General features: G+C 42.1%; 1 protein-coding gene across 1 annotated transcript in view; it reads right to left on the reverse strand.

Moving 5' to 3' along the window:
* Positions 1-4,813: 4,813 nt before the first annotated feature.
* The window catches only part of FFAR4 (free fatty acid receptor 4), a 46,350-nt gene continuing 30,820 nt past the window's right edge, over positions 4,814-20,343 (reverse strand). The window contains exon 3 of the mRNA XM_073596027.1: positions 4,814-7,573. Coding sequence (XP_073452128.1) covers positions 7,181-7,573 — 393 coding nt within the window. The 3' untranslated portion in view covers positions 4,814-7,180. The remainder of the gene's footprint in view (positions 7,574-20,343) is intronic.

A 20,343-nucleotide genomic window follows, 5' to 3' on the forward strand; every position in this document is an offset into this window, starting at 1 on the left:
AGAATTGTACAAAAAAACAAGATTGGTTAAACCCACAAGTGCTTTTTTTTACCACTACTATTCCTTATATATATTATATATATATTGGCTTTTGAAATTTACAAATGCAGCCATTTAGAAATTGGATGAAAGGTTTAGCACTGGAAAACACTTTTTTATAGATAAAAAGTGCATTTTATACACATCTATATAGATCAGACCAAAATGAGGGACAAATGAGGAAGAATGAGGGACATTGTTCCAAATCAGGGACAGTCCCTCGAAATCAGGGACAGTCCCTCGAAATCAGGGACAGTCCCTCGAAATCAGGGACAGTCGGAAGCAAATATGGCAGCTTTGCTAAAAAGTTGATCACTTGACAATAATCTGAATTCTTTGGAAGGCAATGCAGCCAGCCCCCAGAGAGCTCCTCACATGGGCAGTGGGTGTGGCTGCACCCTGGCCTGTATAATAGCCATAGCTCCCAACTGTCCCTGATTTCGAGGGACTGTCCCCGATTTGGAGCAATGTCCCTCTGTCCCCCTCATTTGTCCCTCATTTTGGTCTGATCTATATAGTTGTATATAAAATGCACTTTTTATCTTTCAAAAAGTGTTTCTCAGTGCTAAACCTTTCATCTAAATTCAAAATTGCTGCATTTGTAAATGTTAAAAGCCAATATAAAGGAATAGGAGTGGCAAAAAAAAGCCCTTGTGGATTTAATGAACCTTTTTTTGGGTTAATTCTCCTTTAAGGGGGATGTGTCAGGGGGCGTGTCCTATGCCTACATACGTTTGCTAGTAGGTGTCCCTCATTCCCATCTCAAAATGTTGGGAGGTAAGTAATAGCCATAGAACCCTGGTTGAGAAAGGCTGCACCAGGGTTAAACTTTCTGTATGTGAGAGACACTAGGAGGCCTGCAGAGGGTGTGTTTGAGAATAAATCTTCTTCATTACAAATAGGAAAGCAAAGGGGGTTCCCAGATTACCAGGAATAGTTAGAGCAGTGGATGGACGTACACACCCCAGAATGAAAAATGGGTGCCTAGAACTCAGCCATTGAGACAACCACATTACGCTGAATAATAAAAGTCTGATTTTAGCGGTGAAGATGGATACACGGTATGAATACTTTTGTTCATTGCTAGGGGTTAGAATTAGAAGATCAAAATCACTCCACTTCTTTTTATATTTTTTTTAAAGGTAACTAAACCACAAAATGTAATATATTCCAGCTTACCAGTCCTTAGATGTGGTGGGTTTATCTTTTTTTCCGGCTTGATATTCTCCTGGCGATTCTGGGAAAAACACAGACCCTGTCCCATTGTGGCTGCACTAAATTCCCCATTATCTATGGAAGGAGCCATACTGTCACACTTTAAACATCAATAAACGTTTTAAGTTCCATCATTTGATTCTCAACAGCAAGTACCAACATCCGATTACATATACAGAGAGAAAAGAACAGTTATGGAACTTTTTAAGTACACACCAATACATACATATATAAAAAAATATCTTTTTATTGATATATCATCCTAAACAGGCATAATTACTAAAAACATTAAACAAAAAAAAAACCTGACTGCACTATACCATTAAAATTATTCCTTTTGTACTCAAATATACATGAACCACTTTTTTTCTATACAAAGTTTTCATTAATGAACAGTTAGAAACCACCAGATAGTGGAATACAGTTGAAAGAAGTTCCCACCCAAGTTGATGAAACCTCCTTAACGCGTTTCGTAATCCTAAGTCCACTTCCTCCTAGATAGCAAGAAAAACTTGCCGCACATTTGTGTCAGTTCCTCTTTAAGTCTGTTAAAGAAGAACTGCAGTCTGCTCACATAATTTGTAATAAAAACATCTTTGCCATTCTGAAGCTTCCCTCCAACCACTTTGCATATTATTTTATATATACTATGATTCTGTACTTGCCAAATATGCTGCAGAAATCTCCCTCCACTGAGTCTGGCTGAAATAATTTTAACCGGTTCAATACAGGGCATTTTCACCCCCTTCCTTCCCAGACCAATTTTTAGTTTTCAGCGCTGTCGCAGTTTAAACAACAATTGCGCGGTTGTGCGACGTTGTACCCAAACAAAATTGACGTCCTCTTTTCCCCACAAATAGAGGTTTCTTTTGGTGGTATTTGATCACCTCTGCGGTTTTTATTTTTTGCGCTATAAACAAAAGAAGAGCGACAATTTTTTAAAAAAAACACAATATTTTTTACTTTTTGCTATAATAAATATCCCAATTTTTTTTTTTAAAAAACACATTTTTTCCTCAGTTTCGGCCGGTGCGTATTCTTCTACATATATTTGGTAAAAAAAATCATATATTGATTGGTTTGCGCAAAAGTTATAGCGTCTACAAAATACGGGATAGATTTATGGCATTTTAAAAAAAAATGTATTTATTTATTTTTTTTACTAGTAATAGCGGCGATCTGCGATTTTTTTTTTCGTGACTGCGACATTATGGCCGACACATCGGACACTTTTGACACATTTTTGGGACCATTGTCATTTATACAGCAATCAATGCTATAAAATTGCATTGATTACTGTATAAATGTGACAGGCAGGGAAGGGGTTAACCACTAGGGGGACACAAGGGGTTAATTATGTTTCCTAAGGGAGTGATTCTAACTGTAGGGGGAGGGGACGCACAAGGGAGGAGACCGATCAGTGTTCCACTGTACTGGGAACACAGATCGGTCTCCTCTGATCTGACAGGACGTGAATCTGTGTGTTTACACACACAGATCCACGGTCCGGCCCGGTTAACAGGCAATCGTGGGTACCCGGCGGCAATCGCGGCCGCCGGGCACACGCACCGGGTCCCGAGCAATGCCGCGGGCGCGCGCCCCCTAGACGGCCGGGAATCCCAGGACGTCATATGACGGCCACCCAGGATGGGAGATCCCATCTCAGGCCGTCATATGACTATGGCCCGGTAATGAAGTGGTAAACTGTGGGATGCTGAAGCTGCTGCCTGTTCACTTCCTTGATTTACACAGACACACAGAGCCACACCTCCAGCTCTGCAGCTCTCATTGGTCCTCTTATGACTCATCCCCCCTCCCTTCCTGGCAAACTCTCATGAGAGTGAGAGAGAACTGTGCATGATGTCAAAAGTCTAGGCTTTTTTCCAGACAAGAAACAGAAAGTGGGCTTTATAAGACAGAAAAAAAATGTGTTACTATCCAAAGTTAAAAAAGCAAAGGCAGAAGATTTAATAGATAGAAATATGAAAAAGTGACTGAAGTTCCACTTTAACTTAGTGCACATTTTCAATGGCAAATGTACACTTGCAGAGCACTTGAAGCACAATTTCTAGTTGACACTTTTCCAATTTGTAGTAAATTTGCGTGGCAAGTTTTTAGCAAAAGTAAAGTTGCAATGGTGAGTCTACAGTAAGAGCTCTGCAAGTCTACAGCATGAAAATTCAGCCACAGTGACCCCTGTGGTGGGAGGACTATTGCACAACATAACTGAACCAGAACTTGCAGCAGACTTGCAAAATGTTTGCAAAGAAAGTTGATCTGGAGTCATGCAATGCGGACTTGCTGAAATTGTGCAATGAACTTGGGAAGACTGGCAAGTCTAGCAATAGCTTAGTAAGTCATTTTCAAACTTGCAGCACAATTGCTTGCTATCTGGGCTTGTTTTTATTAAATAGCTGGCTGCTTGTAATGCCAGTCCCTTTTTTTGTGATACATATGATGTATCCTCTACAGCTGTCAAGACCTAGGAAACTGGCTTCAGTATTTAAATAAAAGGCCTCTTTCACAAGTGATTGATCTACTCATGGAATTGCAAAGGGGGATTTCAGGGAAATCTGGTTTACACTGTATATTGGTAATATCATCTGCGAGGTAAAGCAGGGTCCAGTCCTCGTACAATCTGAATACTGCAGATTAAAGCAAACCTGGATTTGGCTCATGCACAGCTAAACAACAGGCTAACCCTAAAGCCTTGCCCCCAGCAGCACATATCACGGGGTGCAAACAAATATTTAGCCTATGGGACTTTGTTTGCACACTAATTGGGACTGAGACATTACCTACCCATCTCACACCAGCTCCTCATTTTTCTGTCTATACCACAGGGTGCATTGTTTCCATTGAGTCAGCTGGACCTATAGATGCGCATTATGAGAAGGAGCAGTAAAGCACATCCATGGTGTAGCACAGCAAACAAAACACATACCTCCCAACTTTTTGAGATGTGAATGAGGGACACCTATCGGCAAAATTATGCAGGCATAGGACACACCCCTTGCCACACCTCCTTAAAGGAGAATTGTACAAAAAAAAAAAAAGAGATTGGGTAAACCCATAGGTGCTTTTTTTACCACTACTATTCCTTTAGATTGGCTTTTGAAATTTACAAATGCAGCAATTTAGAAATCAGATGAAAGGTTTAGCGCTGGAAAACACTTTTTGATAGATAAAAGGTGCATTTTATATACAGCTATATGGATCAGACCAAAATGAGAGACAAATGAGGAGCAATGAGGGACAGAGGGACATTGTTCCAAATCAGGGACAGTCCCTCGAAATCAGGGACAGTTGGGAGCTATGAAAACAGAGTCTCCATATGTTATAAGCAAACGTGGCTGCCAGCATGTACAGTATACCCTGTATATGTAATTACAGATGAAACATTTCAAAAACCCTTTCACCAAAGCTAAAAAAAAAAAATGCAAGTAAAAGCACAGAAAAAATCAAGTTACCTTCCTGCAGTGTTTTCTATACTATAAATTATTATTTGGCTGCCGGGGAAGGAGTAAAGGGGAATATTAAAGAATATCACCCCCCCCCCCCCCCCCCCCTGCTAGCTGTCAAAATTTTTAAAAAACGTAGCCGCGTCACTCATTCACAGCGATCTGTGAATGGAAAACTACAAGGCCCCGAAAGCCTTTGTGGCTGTCGGCTTGTAATTTTTTTTTGAACTACAACAGCGCTTTGAAAGCTAGGGTAGTTAACCACTTCAGCCCCAGAAGATTTGGCTGCTCAATGACCAGGCCATTTTTTACGATACGGCACTGCGTCGCTTTAACTGACAATTGCGCGGTCGTGCAACGTTGTACCCAAACAAAATTGACGTCCTTTTTTTCCCCACAAATAGAGCTTTGTTTTTGGTAGTATTTGATCACCGCTGCGGTTTTTATTTTTTGCGCTATAAACAAAAGAAGAGCGAGAATTTAAAAAAAAACACAATCTTTTACTTTTTGCTAAAATAAATATCCCACATTTTTTTTTCAAAAAAAGAAAAGGTAATTTTTAATAACTTTTAATTACAATATGTCTTGTGTGGCAATTGTTTGTGCCATATATATATATTTTTTATTTTATTTTTTCCCACAAAAGTGGAGTTACCCTTTAAGTTTTGAAGAACAAAACTAAAAGATGTACAGACATTTTAGGATAGTAAAGTAGGGCGGGCCAATAAATATGTGAAGCTGACATTGCACAGATTGCCGTCAGTTACCATGGTTACAAAGAGGAAGATATACATTTTTTTGGCAGTTTTAGAAAACCCTGCAGAAGAATTAAGTGAAAATTGATTTTTTAATTATAAAAATTTACAAACATTTTTTTATGGTAGTTTGTGCTGTGTGGGCCTGAGACTTTGAGGTCCATAGGGAAAAGAGAAGGGCCACAGTGCTGTATGCAAGGTGAAAATTGGTTGTGACTACAAACTCAATATTGGGAATGGTTCCCCAGATGCAGGAAGTATTCCACACTTCCAGGTCTGTTAAATACCTGCTCCTCCCATTCACACTGTGGTTCCTCCTGGCAGTTCATGCATCTCTACAAGACATGGAAGTTGGCAGGAAGAACCACAGCATGTGGAGCGGAGAACAGGTATTAGACACACCTGGAAATGTGGAAATATCTCTATCAGCTTTATGCAGAAACATACCTGCACCAAGCTTTTGGAGAGTCACTTATCATGCTGTATCCATTACTGTTGCATTGGATTTCATTATGTGTTAACATCTTGATGATGACATTTAGTGCCAATTTATTGTCACTGGCACTTGTTATTTCCGTATTTGTTAATGGTATAACCCAGTTCCCCTTTATGTTGGGGCTAGTTAGTTTAATCCTTTAGATAGACCCCTCCCTTCTTCTCCATGTTAGCCTTCATAACGGGCATTAAGCTGGGAAGATCATTGTCTCTTTGCACTTCATATGACCGGTGAACATCCCATGTTCCTCTATGGTTTCCTGGATCACTGGGGCAAAAATCTGGTTGGATGCTGACTGCTCACGCTGGCCATCTTTGGTCAGGCAAAGTCTATTTAAGACCCTGGCTCCTGGGTTTGGCATGCTTTCAGCGTGTGGGTAGCATAGGGACTGGTCACCTGTCAGGGACAGTATTAGCAGTAGTAAAAGGTTTTCAGATGAGTAGGAAAAGCTTAGGGATCCTCCACTCTTCTTGTAAGCCTTCCCACTTGGGCTACTTGGGTGCTACTGTCATCCGTGAGTGTTCCCGCTTGGGCTTCCTATCACTGGGCTTGTTGTGAACTGTTTTTCACTGACTACAATAGAAGCTTCATTATTTGCACCTGGACTGAGTGTGTGTTATTGCTGCCGCACCATGGTACACCCCACCCACAGGTGTATCCCTTTAAGCTCTCTGGCACACAGGGCTTTCTTGTCCCAACAAGAGGACAGCTCAAAGTGTGCACTAAAATCAGAGTAAGCAATGTCAGTTCAAAGGCAAACCTGCACAACTGTGCAAGACTGAAGGTAAGGCTGAAGTTAAGCTTTAAGAGTTTACTTAAGTGTTAAATGTTAGGGTTCAGGCTGAAATTTTTTCTCCTGTCAGAAAAAAAAACATGCAAACAGTGCAGGCCTAAAAGGTGTTGAACCCTCTGCAATTATCTCCAGTGATCCATGGCATTTTCATCTGCAGGTTTTCTCGCACCTTCCTATTGGCTGTGGGATCACTGGCCAATAGGTATACTTTCGGTTCATCCCTTTTACACTCTTAGTAATCATGCAACTATTTGTAAAGCTGTACTTTATGTGACTGAAAAAAGGAAAGCATTGTAAAACTGACAAAAAAAGGTCTTCTGGCAAAGTAAAAAATATGGCCAACAGTGAGGTTTCATGTTGTTCTGTTACAGCTTCATTGTTAACAAATTGACATTTGTCACCACCAGAAATTGACATCTTGCTATTTTATCTCTGCTGAACCAATTTGATTTTCATTCTTTCTGGTTGTGGTCTCTGTATCTAAGGTTTCCTCTGAGCTGCAACAGAATATAATTTGCCACCATTTCTGCCGGAATAAGTTCATGTTGTACAGAATTGGGTTGACTATTGAGTTACAGAATGTGAATAAAATAATCCAAAAGAAGCATGTAGGTGAGAGATGGAAGTTTTTGTCCAAGTTCTGGATAAGAAGGAGCAGAACGATGATGAACACAGGCGTCCACATGACAAAGAAGGAGATCATCAGAAGGAAGAGGGTTCGAAAAAGTTTGTAGTCACGCTGGGAGACTCGGATTTGGTGGTTTTCAGAATATGCTGTACTGCTGATCATCCTCTGCCTTATGTCCTGTGTTATCTGTAAAAATAAGTACAAAGCAGATTAGAAATAGATAAGTCCACTGAATCTGAAGTCATAATTTTGAGTGAATTTAGCTTAAATGGAAATTCCCCAAAGAGACACAGCTATTAGCAAAAAGTATAAAGGCAAAGGCCACACCCTGCTACTCCGTCATTATATGGAGAATGAATATACAAAACAATAATTGGTGAAACCCACAAGTACTTTTTTACCCCTATTCCTTTAAACTGTTTTTTGAAATTAACAAATGCAATAATTTAGAAGTTGGGTGAAAGTTTTAGCACTGTAAAACACTTTTGACAGTTAAAGGGGTTGTAAAGGTAAAAATTTTTTCACCTTAATGCATTCTATGCATTAAGGTGAAAAAACTTTTGACAATACCGCCGCCCCCAGCCCCCCCGTTTTACTTACCTGACGCCTCGAATCTTCGCTCCTCGTCCTCGTCAGCTTCATTGCAGCTCAGCCTGGTCGCTGATTGGCTGCAGTGGATGGATTGAAAGCAGCGCAGCCATTGGCTCGCGCTGCTGTCAATCACATCCGATGACGCGGCGCGCCGGGGGGCGGGGCCGAGTGATACAGCGAGCGGCTATAGCCGCCAGCTGTATCACGGGAGCGCGCCCGCAAGCACTCACCACCGTGCGAGGGAGCTCGCATGAAGGTGGTAAATGCTTGCGGGGAGGAGCTGAAACAGCCGCCGAGGGACCCCAGAAGACCAGGTTCGGGGCCACTCTGTGCAGAACGAGCTGCACAGTGAAGGTAAGTATAACATGTTTGTTATTTAAAAAAAAAAAAAAAAAAACAACTTTACAACCCCTTTAAATAGTATGTTGCAGTTAGCCTGCCTGCCACTAGATGGCTCTGATCCCAGAGGTAAAGGGAACGTAGTAATTGAGGATTAGCCCGTTTTAGAGTATTCCCTCATCTAGTGATGTAATGGGTGTGGTTAGTGTCCTCCTAAATGCCATAGGTGGGTGGAGCCCATGGAAGATGGGACATGGGATCCACATACCCCAGAGCTGTCAAGATGTAGTCTCCTGCAGTATTGTTCGAAAGGGCCCTTTGTAGGGCTGAAGTCCCAGGTGAGGTGGTACAGAGCAGTGGTTCTCAACACTGTCCTCAAGTACCCCCATGTTTGCAGGTTTTCCTTTATCTTGCACAGGTGCTTTAAATCAAGCCAATGGCTTGGTATTTTGGACAGCTATTTTATCTAAGAGAAATTCCCAAAACTTGGCCTGTTGGGGGTACTTGAGGACAGGGTTGAGAACCACTGGTACAAACAAGAAAAGGAGGTTATAGGCGCAGAGGCTTGGTCATAATACCTAATATGCAAGCAGTATAATTATAAGGTATAAGTCCATGATAAGTCCAAAAACTATCCAAGGCACTAGGGCAGGTTTCTTGGTGGAGTTTAGCAGACTCTGAATATACACAGACAAAAACAAAAGCAGAGAAGCGCCTCTGAGTGCAGTCTTTTAAAATACAAAGTCTTACTGCACTTAGAGGCGCTTCTCTGCTTTTGTTTTTGAGATCCACTGGTACAGAGCATGGGAGGAACAGCTATAGCTGCCCTTTCTCCCATGATCTTCTGCACGCTCTGCAGAGGGGTACTTAAGGCTTTGAGGGGCTGGAGAGAGTGCACGGATCTGAATAATGGTGGAAGCCTAGGAATGAGGGTGCCATCTGGGAGCATGCCTAGCTGGGCAGAGCTATAGAAAGAGCATTAAAAGAGACTGGTATACTAATGTAAGGGGGTGAAGGGGGATACCAATGCCTAAACATTTTTTATCTAAATTCAAGTAATGCATAAAGGTAAAAAGTGTTTAGGCTTCATAACCACTTTAAGACTTTACAACAATTAACATATACACTTGAGAAATACAAGAAAGTGCCCAGTTTCCAAAGGTGCGTTAAACGTATTCCCATATGTAACAAAAAATTCAAAGAAAATGTATTAAGCACTAAAGAAAATACGTTTTCCAGGGAGATATTGCAGACTATAAGAATGATCGCATCTTTAAGTGGAAAAGATCCTTCAGTATATCTTCTGGTGGACCCCTTCTAACATGAATAATTCCAATCCACCTACTGGTAAGCCTTATGCCGCGTACACACGACCGTTTTTGCCGATGGAATAAACTCCAAAGGTTTCTCCGACAGAATTCCGCTCAAGCGGTCTTGCCTACACGGTCACACCAAAGTCCGACCGTCCAGAACGAGGTAACATACCACACGTACGACTGGACTAGAAAAAGGAAGTTCAATAGCCAGTAGCCAATAGCTTCCGTCTCGTACTTGCTTCAGAGCATGCGCCGTTTTTGGTACGTCGGAACACCATACAGACGGGTTTCCCGATAGTAATTAGTTCCGTTGGAAAAAATTAGAACATGTTCTCTAAGTCCGTCTGAATTTTCGACGGAAAAAGTCCGATGGGGCATACACCCGGTCGGAATATATGATGAAAAGCTCCCATCGGACTTTTTCTGACGGACATTCCGCTCGAGTGTACGCGGCATTAGTGCAGGAGCAAATATGCCAAAAGAGACCATTCTAGACACTGCAATGACAATAAATTAGGTCGGGAGCACAAACATTAAGAAACCACTAGACCCCATCCTTCACATACATGGAGGAGACAGAACACTAATGACAATCTAGCAGACCCTAAGGTGCATCCACCTACCTCACAGGTGCCCACAGCTCATGCCTCTGTTTCTCCGAGTACTGCAGGAGATAACATTGTTCATGTTTTGATCAGATCACCACCGCACAGTGTATTACCTCATCCAAAGTCCACGGAGGCAGAGGGCACCAATAGTGTATTCGCAGTTACCACTTCCAACTCTTTTCAAGTGCTGGAGGACTCTGATGTTGTTTCTACTCCACTATGCCCAGATTCTGACAAGAATACATCCATGGCACAAAGGTTTTTTTTTTTTAGCCACTCTCCTCCCAAAAAAGAAAACAGGCAGATATAGAGCATTCCGAGGAGGGAGGCGTAAATCACACAAAAAGAGGAAAGCAGGATCCACCACTTCTACCATAAAAATATTAAATGTAATCACTCTCAGACAGTGAAATTAGTATCCTGCAAAGGGCTCTTAAAGAATAAGTTCACATTTAAAAAAAATTATTATTATTATTTTTTTTTTTTGGTAAAAACCTAGAAAGCTTTTAATTTACAGCATTTTTTCACACCTGCCTAAAACTTTTGCACAGTAGTGTGCATGTATTTTTTTTCTCCGTTTTTATCATCTACAGCAGTGTTTCTCAACTCAAGGCATCCGGCTTCCCATTTTGCACAGGTGATTTGATCAGTTTTACTGCCTTAGTAATTACCATAGCAGTTTCATCTGAGGAAAATGCTGAAAATATGACCTGTTGGGGCGCCTTGAGGGCTGGAGTTGAGAAACACTGATCTACAGCAATGTTTCTCAACTCCAGTCCTCAAGTACCCCCCAACAGGTCATGTTTTCAGGATTTCCCTCATATGAAACGGCTGTGGTAATTACTAATGCCCTGTACACATGGCCTGACTTGCGAACAGTCTAACCTCCGTCGGCATTTCATACAGAGATATTTAGAATATGTTCTATATCTAAGTCCGTTGGAAATGCCGACAGAAAAAGTCAGATGGGGCATACACACGGTCGGAATGGCCGGTCGAAAGCTCCCATCCGGCTGTGTGTACGCGGCATAAGGCAGTGAAACTGATCAAATCCCCTGTGCAAAATAATGGAAAGCCTTAAAACATGACCTGTTGGGGGTACTTATGGGCTGGAGTTGAGACACATTGATCTACACTATATCAGATTTATATATATTTTTTATAATAATTTCATATATTATCCCTTACAGGAGCCATAGTGTCATGTAAAGATCTGTTAATATGGACACATGTTCATGAGTGATTAACTTACTGGGTAGCTGTACACAGAATATATATTTATTTTATTATAGTATTCAAGTTATTTTCATTATGACACTCATATTTGCATAGCTCCCAACTGTTCCTGATTTCGAGGGACTGTCCCTGATTTGGAACAATGGCCCTCTTTCCTCCTCATTTGTCCCTCATTTTGGTCTGATCTATATATTGTATATAAAATGTACTTTTTATCTTTCAAAAAGTGTTTCCCAGTGCTAAACCTTTCATCCAATTTCTAAATTGCTGCATTTGTAAATTTTAAAAGCAAATATAAAAGGAATAGTATTGGTAAAAAGAAGCACTTGTTGATTTAATTAACCTTTTTTTGGTTAATTCTCCTTTAAGGGGGTGTGACAGGGGGGTGTGTCCTATGCCTACATACGTTTGCTAGTAGGTGTCCATTTCCATCTCAAAATGTTGGGACGTATGCATATTGCACAACTAGTGTTATAGAGCTATGGTGGCAATATGTACTACAAAGTTGCTAATAGTACATTGTGTGTATATACTGTTCTCTTTTGTCATGCTATAGATTTGAGAAAGGAGGGACGTGCCCCCAAAACGCATTGTCATGACAGCCTACACCACCAGATACACTCCATAGTGGCTGGTGCTGCTTTCACGCAATGGTTACCTCCATAAGCCTCACACAGCTATCAGTGTAGCCTGATTCATCCAGCAGCCTGCTACCATCAGCCTTCTCCCTAATTGCCTGTGAATGTAAACTAGTGCTGATCCTGCATACTGCCAGTTACCGGCTTTACAGTGGGGGCAAAGATGCAGAATTGCCAGCCTCATCTCACTAGCCAGCTTCTCTGTAGGCTTGTACAAGTGGATTGCGAATTAGACTATGGAGAGCACTTTCCATCTGGATCACATGCAATAATTATATGTCAGTGTATTTCTTGCCAAAAGTGAGTGCAATGTATTTTATCTTTCTGTCTAGCCAAAATAATAGGTTAGGGTTAGCATTTTCCTTTTTTTTGTCTTTTCAGTGGACCCATGGATTATTGGGAGCTGCAAGTGCCTAGGGCAGTGATGGCAAACCTTGGCACCCCAGATGTTTTGGATCTACATTTCCCATGATGCTCTACTACACTGGAGAGTGCATGAGCATCATGGGAAATGTAGTTCCAAAACATCTGAGGTGCCAAGGTTTGCCATCACTGGCCTAGGGCAACCTAATTATTGTTATGGCTGTTTACAAAGAGTGAATTCGGAGAGGGGTTTTGTTTGGTGTCGACCGTTTATTATTCTCACCTTGCCCTGCCTCCTCCAACCGGATAGATTTTTAAAATGTATTTATTGTGCCGCAAAGCAGCACTTCTGCATAACTCGCGGTGTGCAGATGTACCAGAGGACTTCGGGTCCTGAGAGTCCCGTGGCACATCTGTCCACATGTGGCTTCGTCCTGCACATATGCATACATGAGCAAAGACAGTTATTACAGAAGTTCCAAAACATTGCCATCTTTGCACATGCACGGTAAATACCCTTCACATGTGCAGATGTGCCAGAGGGCTCTGTCAGGACCTGACATGTGGGCAGAGCCCTTCGGATTATCTGCACATGCAGCATAATGGCAGCACCCAGAAAAGGGGGGTTGGGAGCAACTGCACTTCAGTCAACAAATACCAGGCTTGAAGTTCCTCTTTAAGGGCCATTTCACACCAGATGCAGTTCCGTGCGCTTTTTTTCTGCACAAAATGCATGCACAGAGTTTTCCATGTATTTCAACGGCTCTAGTTCACACTATGCAGTCAGTTTTCGGTGTAGAAACTGACCAGAAAATGAGTGCATGGTGTGAACTAGAGCCATTGGAATACATGGAAAACACTGTGCTCGCATTTTGTGCAGAAAAAAAGGGCATCTGGTGTGAACTGGCTAAATGTTTTTTTTTCAAACTAAAATTTTGCGGTGGTGTGCCTAACAAAGTTGTTGTAAAAAGATTTCAAAAAAACACGCAGGTGCGCATGCACCAAATATAAGGCCACAGGGTGAAAACCCAACTTTTATTAGAGTATACTTAAAAAAGGGCGTTATCCAACAGAAAGTGTGTGTGTTTAATACTTATACGTGGAGGCTGGGGGTCTAACACTCTTTAAAAATGAAGTCTCTCGTCCCTGACTGTAGCTCATCATTCTGGTAGGTTATTTATGTCTCTGCGAATTAATTCACAAAGCTGTACATTAGTGTTGCGAAGGCAAAAACAGTGGCTGGGGCTCTAACACACTTTAGATAAAGCCTCCCATACCTGACTATGGTTCATATGTCCCAGTCAGTTTATTTGCACTAATGCTTACTTCTCTCAAGCACCAGATTAGAGCTCACTTATAGAGAGGCATAAAGTGTCTCCAGTCCTCCACGCTCTGTGGCTCATATGTTTTGGTCAGTATATGTATATCTCTGCAAATTAACTCACAAAGCTATACATCTGTATTGTAGAGACATGAACACAAAGGAGGTCACCACATTTCACCCCTGTGTACTCAATAAGGGCTTTGACTCTATTCTAAAGAGCATAGAGTACTGAAGGGCTTAACTAGCTTCCTAAAGCCCAACACGTCACCTGGCCCAACCGCTGCCCAAATTAGCACTAATTCTTCCCACAAGCACCAAATTAGAGCTCACATATAAAGAGGCATAAAGAGTCCCCAGTCATCCACTCAAAACACTAAAATCATACCAGTGATAAATCTAAAAAAAAAAAAAAAGCCCAAAATGTTTTGCTCTCAAAAGGGAGAGCTTTGTTGGGGTGCCGCAAAGTGATATAAAATAATTCAGTGGCATGTGTGCCATCACCACATGGTCGAACAGCAAAATGGTGGCCAAGCCCACTTTCTCCTCTATTTGTAGCCAAAGCTGGCTACTATGCCCGCCCCTTCCTGTATGATAACTGCCGAGACTTTGCCATCTTGTGGACAAAAAGGAGAAGGCTGTCTACCAGGAACTATGTGAAATATCCTATAATTTTCACACTGTCGGAAGAATACTGAGAATCATCTAAACTTGGATTTGTACACTCAGATCCTCCAGTTCATGAAGGTTCAGACTAATGTCAACTTACAATAATCAGTCACACTTTTGCCTGTCCTGCCCCAAAATATGCCACACAGTATATCTGTTTCCATTATAGGTTAAGGATGCAAGTCAAAGATCTAATCATACACAAACAGAAGGTAAGTTAACCCCTCATTGAAACCCCACGGTGTACGTGATCTGAGGCAAAATATCCATTGTGCACCTGCCTTAAGTAATTTTTTTGTCTAGATCACCTTTTCTCTGTCCTAAGTGGACCTGTTGGATGATCCAGGACTTCAGACAACCAGCTTTGCCATTATGTTTATGCCACATGTGTTTGGAAATCGGCCTGTCATTCTTTAATGTCACACCATTGACATGCTCCAGTACATAACACCTAAACTGGTGAATAGTTTTCCCCACATATAACAACGGGCATGAACACTTACAAATAACCCTTCTGAACTACAATTGTAAAACAATGAAATCTTAACAATCTCAACATTCTTATGCCCCGTACACACGGTCGGATTTTCCGACGCAAAATATGTGATAGGACCTTTCAAAAGGTGAATTATTAAAAAATTTCCTTCGCGCTGGTGGATAAATAAATATAATTGTGACTAGGGCATATGTAATTAAGTGATTCTTGTTGCGTAGTGAAATAGGACCTTGTTGTCGGAAAATTCGACCGTGTGTAGGCTCCATCACACATTTTCCATCGGAATTTCCGACACACAAAGTTTGAGAGCTTGCTATAAAATTTTACGACAACAAAATCTGTTGTCGGAAATTCCGATCGTGTGTACACAAATCCGACGCACAAAGTGCCAGGCATGCTCAGAATAAATTAAGAGATGAAAGCTATTGGCTACTGCCCCGTTTATAGACCCGATGTATGTGTTTTACGTCACCACGTTCAGAACGATCGGATTTTCCGACAACTTTGTGTGTATGCAAGACAAGTTTGAGCCAACATCCGTCGGAAAAAATCCATGGATTTTGTTGTCGGAATGTCCGATCAATGTCCGACCGTGTGTATGGGGCATAAGGGTAATAAATTCCCTAACTGCTGGGATATATGTGCATGCTTTACAGTGTCCACACTTAAAACTGCCCTGAGGTCTTTCAAGTAGTGATGTTGGGGCAGCCAGTAGCTGAGACTTCCTTTCAAAATGACTATGTACCAATAGATCCTTCAGATTTCTCCTCCTTCTATGTGATCAAGGGAATCTTGGGAAGTACACCAGATAAATCCCTATCATCCAAGAGGACATGCCAGTATCTCCTGATGATATTATAAATCTGACCGGATTGTCTGGAGTAGGTGCCTGTTATGTGTGTACCTCCTACTTCATCTTCTCATTTCCTTTTGGGGACCAAGAGGGATTCTCTTGGGGTGTCATTCACTTTATCAAAGGTTCTTTTGAGATCACTCCAGTTGTAGTCTCTCCTCTTAAATCTCACAAATAACTGTACTTTCTGTCCTGAAGGCATCATCTGTAGAACAGTTTCTATCTGCCCTCATGAACTGACCTGATGTTATGCCTTTTTTGAGAGAAGTGCAATGGTGACTATCCCAGTGGAGTAGGATGGAGGTGGGTATATGATATATGGTGGTTCCAGATGGCACCATCAGTACCCCACATGATTTTCAGATCCGAGAAGTTAATACTCTTTTTCTATTTCACTTGTGAAAAACATCCCTATGTCATTCATATTTAGATGTTCCACAAACCTCTCAGTTTTCTCATTGGGTTCCTGCCATAACATAGAAGGATCTGTCCAATAATACAATATTTCCACCCTTATGTGCTGACTTGATTATGAGTTCTTTATTGTTTCTCAATTCCTCCAGGAATTCATAAACATGTCAGATTGAAGCTTCTGTTCTTTGTCTGTTTCTTACCCTGCAACTTTTTCCATAGACTGTTCAGTTCATGCTCAACCAACTTGACAAATAGCTGCATATAACTCCCGTGGGGAAAAGTTGGGGGGATAACAGTTTCTTGTTTTGAGTGTGGTAAATTATTATTATTATACAGGGTTTATATAGTGCCAACAGTTTTTGCAGCATTTTACAACATGAGGGCAGACAGTATAGTTACAAAACAATTCAATACAGAAGGAATCAGGGGACCCTGGTAAATAGTCCTATAATCTCTGCATCCCCTCCTTCACTTTCATTTTGCAGGGATTCAAGAAGCCTCAGTCCCTCTATCTCTTTGGGAAATGTAAAATAGCAGTTGACTATATTGTTTGTCCTTATATTCTTTCCTTAAGGCTAACTTTCTAGCAAAGAGGAGTATATCCTTGGTCCACTCCAACAAGATCAAAGTTATGTGAGAGGACAAAGGACCATCAACTTTTAAGGGCAGCAATATAGACTTTAGGCAGATTTACTCGAGATTAATTGAAAATTTGGAGATCAGTGTTTGCCTCCTGAATACTCCCTTCCTCTATGAGATATGTTGTTGTTATTTCATGCCCCTCCCGGACCCCGTGTAACCACATTTCTCGTGGTCTACAACGCGTGTTTTGGCATCTCTAAAAAAACATTCTGATTCCCTCTAGAGTTATTCCCTGCTCTCCCTCTCCTTCCTCATCCTCTCACAGGGACCCATCTCAGTTCTCTTCTATATGCACTGAAGTCATCTGTTTATCACGTCCATCTTCCTGCTCAGAACTCTCTAAAAGTATCTGAGCAGGCTGCAGTGTCAGTGTGAAAACCAGTGTTTTGAGACCAGGTATAGACTCTGCCATTGGAGAAGTTCTGAGAATCTCGGATGAATTTTTTGTGTTTTTTTTTTTTTATTTTGATTGATTCCTTGTGATTCTCTACTTGTCTTTGCAATCTTTCCTCCAATTGTGTCTCTGCACTTAACTCACAAAGCTGTACATTAGTGTTGCAGAGGCATAAAGACAATACACTCTTTAGATCCGGGGACCCCAATCACTGGGCCCGAGCCGCAAACTATGCTCTGTCACAGGTTTGGCATCTCTCTGCTCGCTTGCTCACCAGCACCGCATCACAGCAGTTCCACCCTCACAGCCGCAAAGGCTGCTCTGTTATCTGCAGCCACGTGCAAGCAGAGAGATGGCATTATCTCTCACTGCTCACCCTCACTCTGGGGCCCAGCCAATGCACATGTGTCAGTTCACCCTTGGACGCCTGTAACACTGGGGAGAGACCGCCAGAAGCCTCTTTCTCTGCTACCACTGTTGCCTGCAACCGAATTGCCTTTACATTTAAAAAGTGACAAGCTGCATCTGGTATTTTTGGTCACAGGCAATCCGCATCTGGTGGCAGGCAACGTGGCAAGTGACAATCTGTACCTGGTGGCAGGTGACGGTGGAAAGTAACAATCCACATCTGGTGGCAGGTGACGGTGGAAAGTAACAATCCGCATCTGGTAGCAGACTACCAACCGCATCTGGTGGCAGACTACAATCCGCATCTGGTGGCAGACTACAATCCGCATCTGGTGGCAGACTACCATCCGCATCTGGTGGCAGACTACCATCCGCATCTGGTGGCAGACTACCATCCGCATCTGGTGGCAGACTACCATCCGCATCTGGTGGCAGACTACCATCCGCATCTGGTGGCAGACGACCATCCGCATCTGGTGGCAGACTACCATCCGCATCTGGTGGCAGACTACCATCCGCATCTGGTGGCAGACTACCATCCGCATCTGGTGGCAGACTACCATCCGCATCTGGTGGCAGACTACCATCCGCATCTGGTGGCAGACTACCATCCGCATCTGGTGGCAGACTACCATCCGCATCTGGTGGCAGACTACAATCCACATTTGGTGGCAGACTACAATCCGCATCTGGTGGCAGACTACAATCCGCATCTGGTGGCAGGCTAGGCAAGTGACACACTCAGGGCTCCCTCTGATTCTGCATTATGGTGATTTGAACTATTTCATTTTATAATACAATGAAATAATGCGCTTCAAATTGCCAGTGTAAAACCGTATCAACGCTCCCCGGGCCTTATCATAATTTTGTTTCATCTACCCGGACCCCGGTGCCAAAAAGGTTGGGAACCACTGCTTTAGATTAGAACTTCTTGAGTACACAGTGATGAAATGTGGTAAACCCCTGAAAGGAAACTGAAAGGGAACATATATGGGCCACAGTCAGTGATGGGAAGCTCTTTTTCCAAAGAATGTGTCAGAGCCTCAGCCATTTGTGTTTTTGCCTCTGCAATACTGATGTACAGTTTTGTGAGTTATTTTGCAGATATAAATATACTGACCAGAACATATGAGCCACAGACAGTGATGAAACGCTTTATTTAACCACTTGCCTACCGGGCACTTTCATCCCCTTCCTGCCCAGGCCAATTTTCAGCGCTGTTACACTTTGAATGACAAATACATCATGTAACACTGTACCCAAATTACATTTTTATCATTTTTTTTAGACAGATGGAGCTTTCTTTTGGTGGTATTTAATCACCACTGGGTTTTTTTATTTTTTTAAATGAAAAAAAAAAGAAGTTTTTCTTAGTTTCTGTTATAAAATTTTGTAAATAAGTAATTTTTCTCCTTCACTGATCTGCGCTAATGAGGCTACACTGATGAGGAGGCACTAATATGCAGCACTGATGGGCACTGATAGAGGGCACTGATATGCAGCACTGATGGGCACTGATAGAGGGCACTGATATGCAGCACTGATAGACGGCACTGACATACAGCACTGATGGTCTCTCACTGTCAGCGTGAGGAGAGGAATGCCAATAACCATTTCCTTGTTTACATGTGATCAGCTGTGATTGGACACAGCCGACCACATGGGTAAAGAGCCTTGTCATCGGCTCTTTACCGGGATCAGTAGTGAGTTATGTCCCAGGGACAGAATGCACCACCGATTGCCACCCTGCGCTCCCCTCCGGGCACGCAAGCACGCCGAGAGTGGGAGGACGTCATATATTGTCCTCCCAGAACAAGAGTGCTCCCGCCCGTAATTTGACAATATGGTGGACGCGAAGCAGTTAAAGAGTGTGTTAGAGCCCCAGCCTCCACTTATAAGTGGAGGACTGGAGACGAGAAGCTTTCTACCTCTCTATATGTGAGTTCTAATCCTGGTGCTTGAGGGACATAAGCATTACTGCAAATAAACTGACTGAGGCATATGAACCATAGTCAGTGATGAGAGGATTCTTTATCCAAAGAATGTGCTAGAGACTCCAGGACTTCCAGGTAGGGGGTGCACGAACCGCTGGCGACCTGGCTGTGCTGTGATTATACACAGCAGATACCGATCAGCGGGTGCCAGCCAGTGAATGACCGCTGTCAGCAGGGAAGTAATGGATTTTCTTTCCCCGCAAAACAGGGAATAAAATCCATGACTTCCCTGGGTAAAAGCAGCACACACAGTACACCAAAACACTGGTTAGGCACACATTTAACCCTTTGACTATCTAGGTGTTTGACCCCTTCCTAGCTAGTGCCATTAGTACAGTGACAGTGCATATTTTTAGAACTGATCACTGTATTAGTGTCACTTGTTTCCAAAAAGTGTCAGTGTCCGACTGTCTGCCGCAATAGAAAGTCAATATATTGTCACTGATTGCCGCTATTACTAGTAATACTAGTTATAACTTTTGTGCAAACCAATCAATATACGCTTATTGGGATTTTTTTTACCAAAAATATGTAGCAGAATACATATTGGCTTAAATTTATGAAGACATTAGATTTTTTAAATTCTTTTATTAGATATGTAGATATGCAGAAAGTAAAAAATATATTGTTTTTTTTTTCAAAATCGGTCTTTTTTAAGTTTATAGCACAAAAAA

This window comes from Aquarana catesbeiana, linkage group LG08, assembly GCF_042186555.1.
Source record: "Aquarana catesbeiana isolate 2022-GZ linkage group LG08, ASM4218655v1, whole genome shotgun sequence".
NCBI classification, from domain to species: domain Eukaryota; kingdom Metazoa; phylum Chordata; class Amphibia; order Anura; family Ranidae; genus Aquarana; species Aquarana catesbeiana.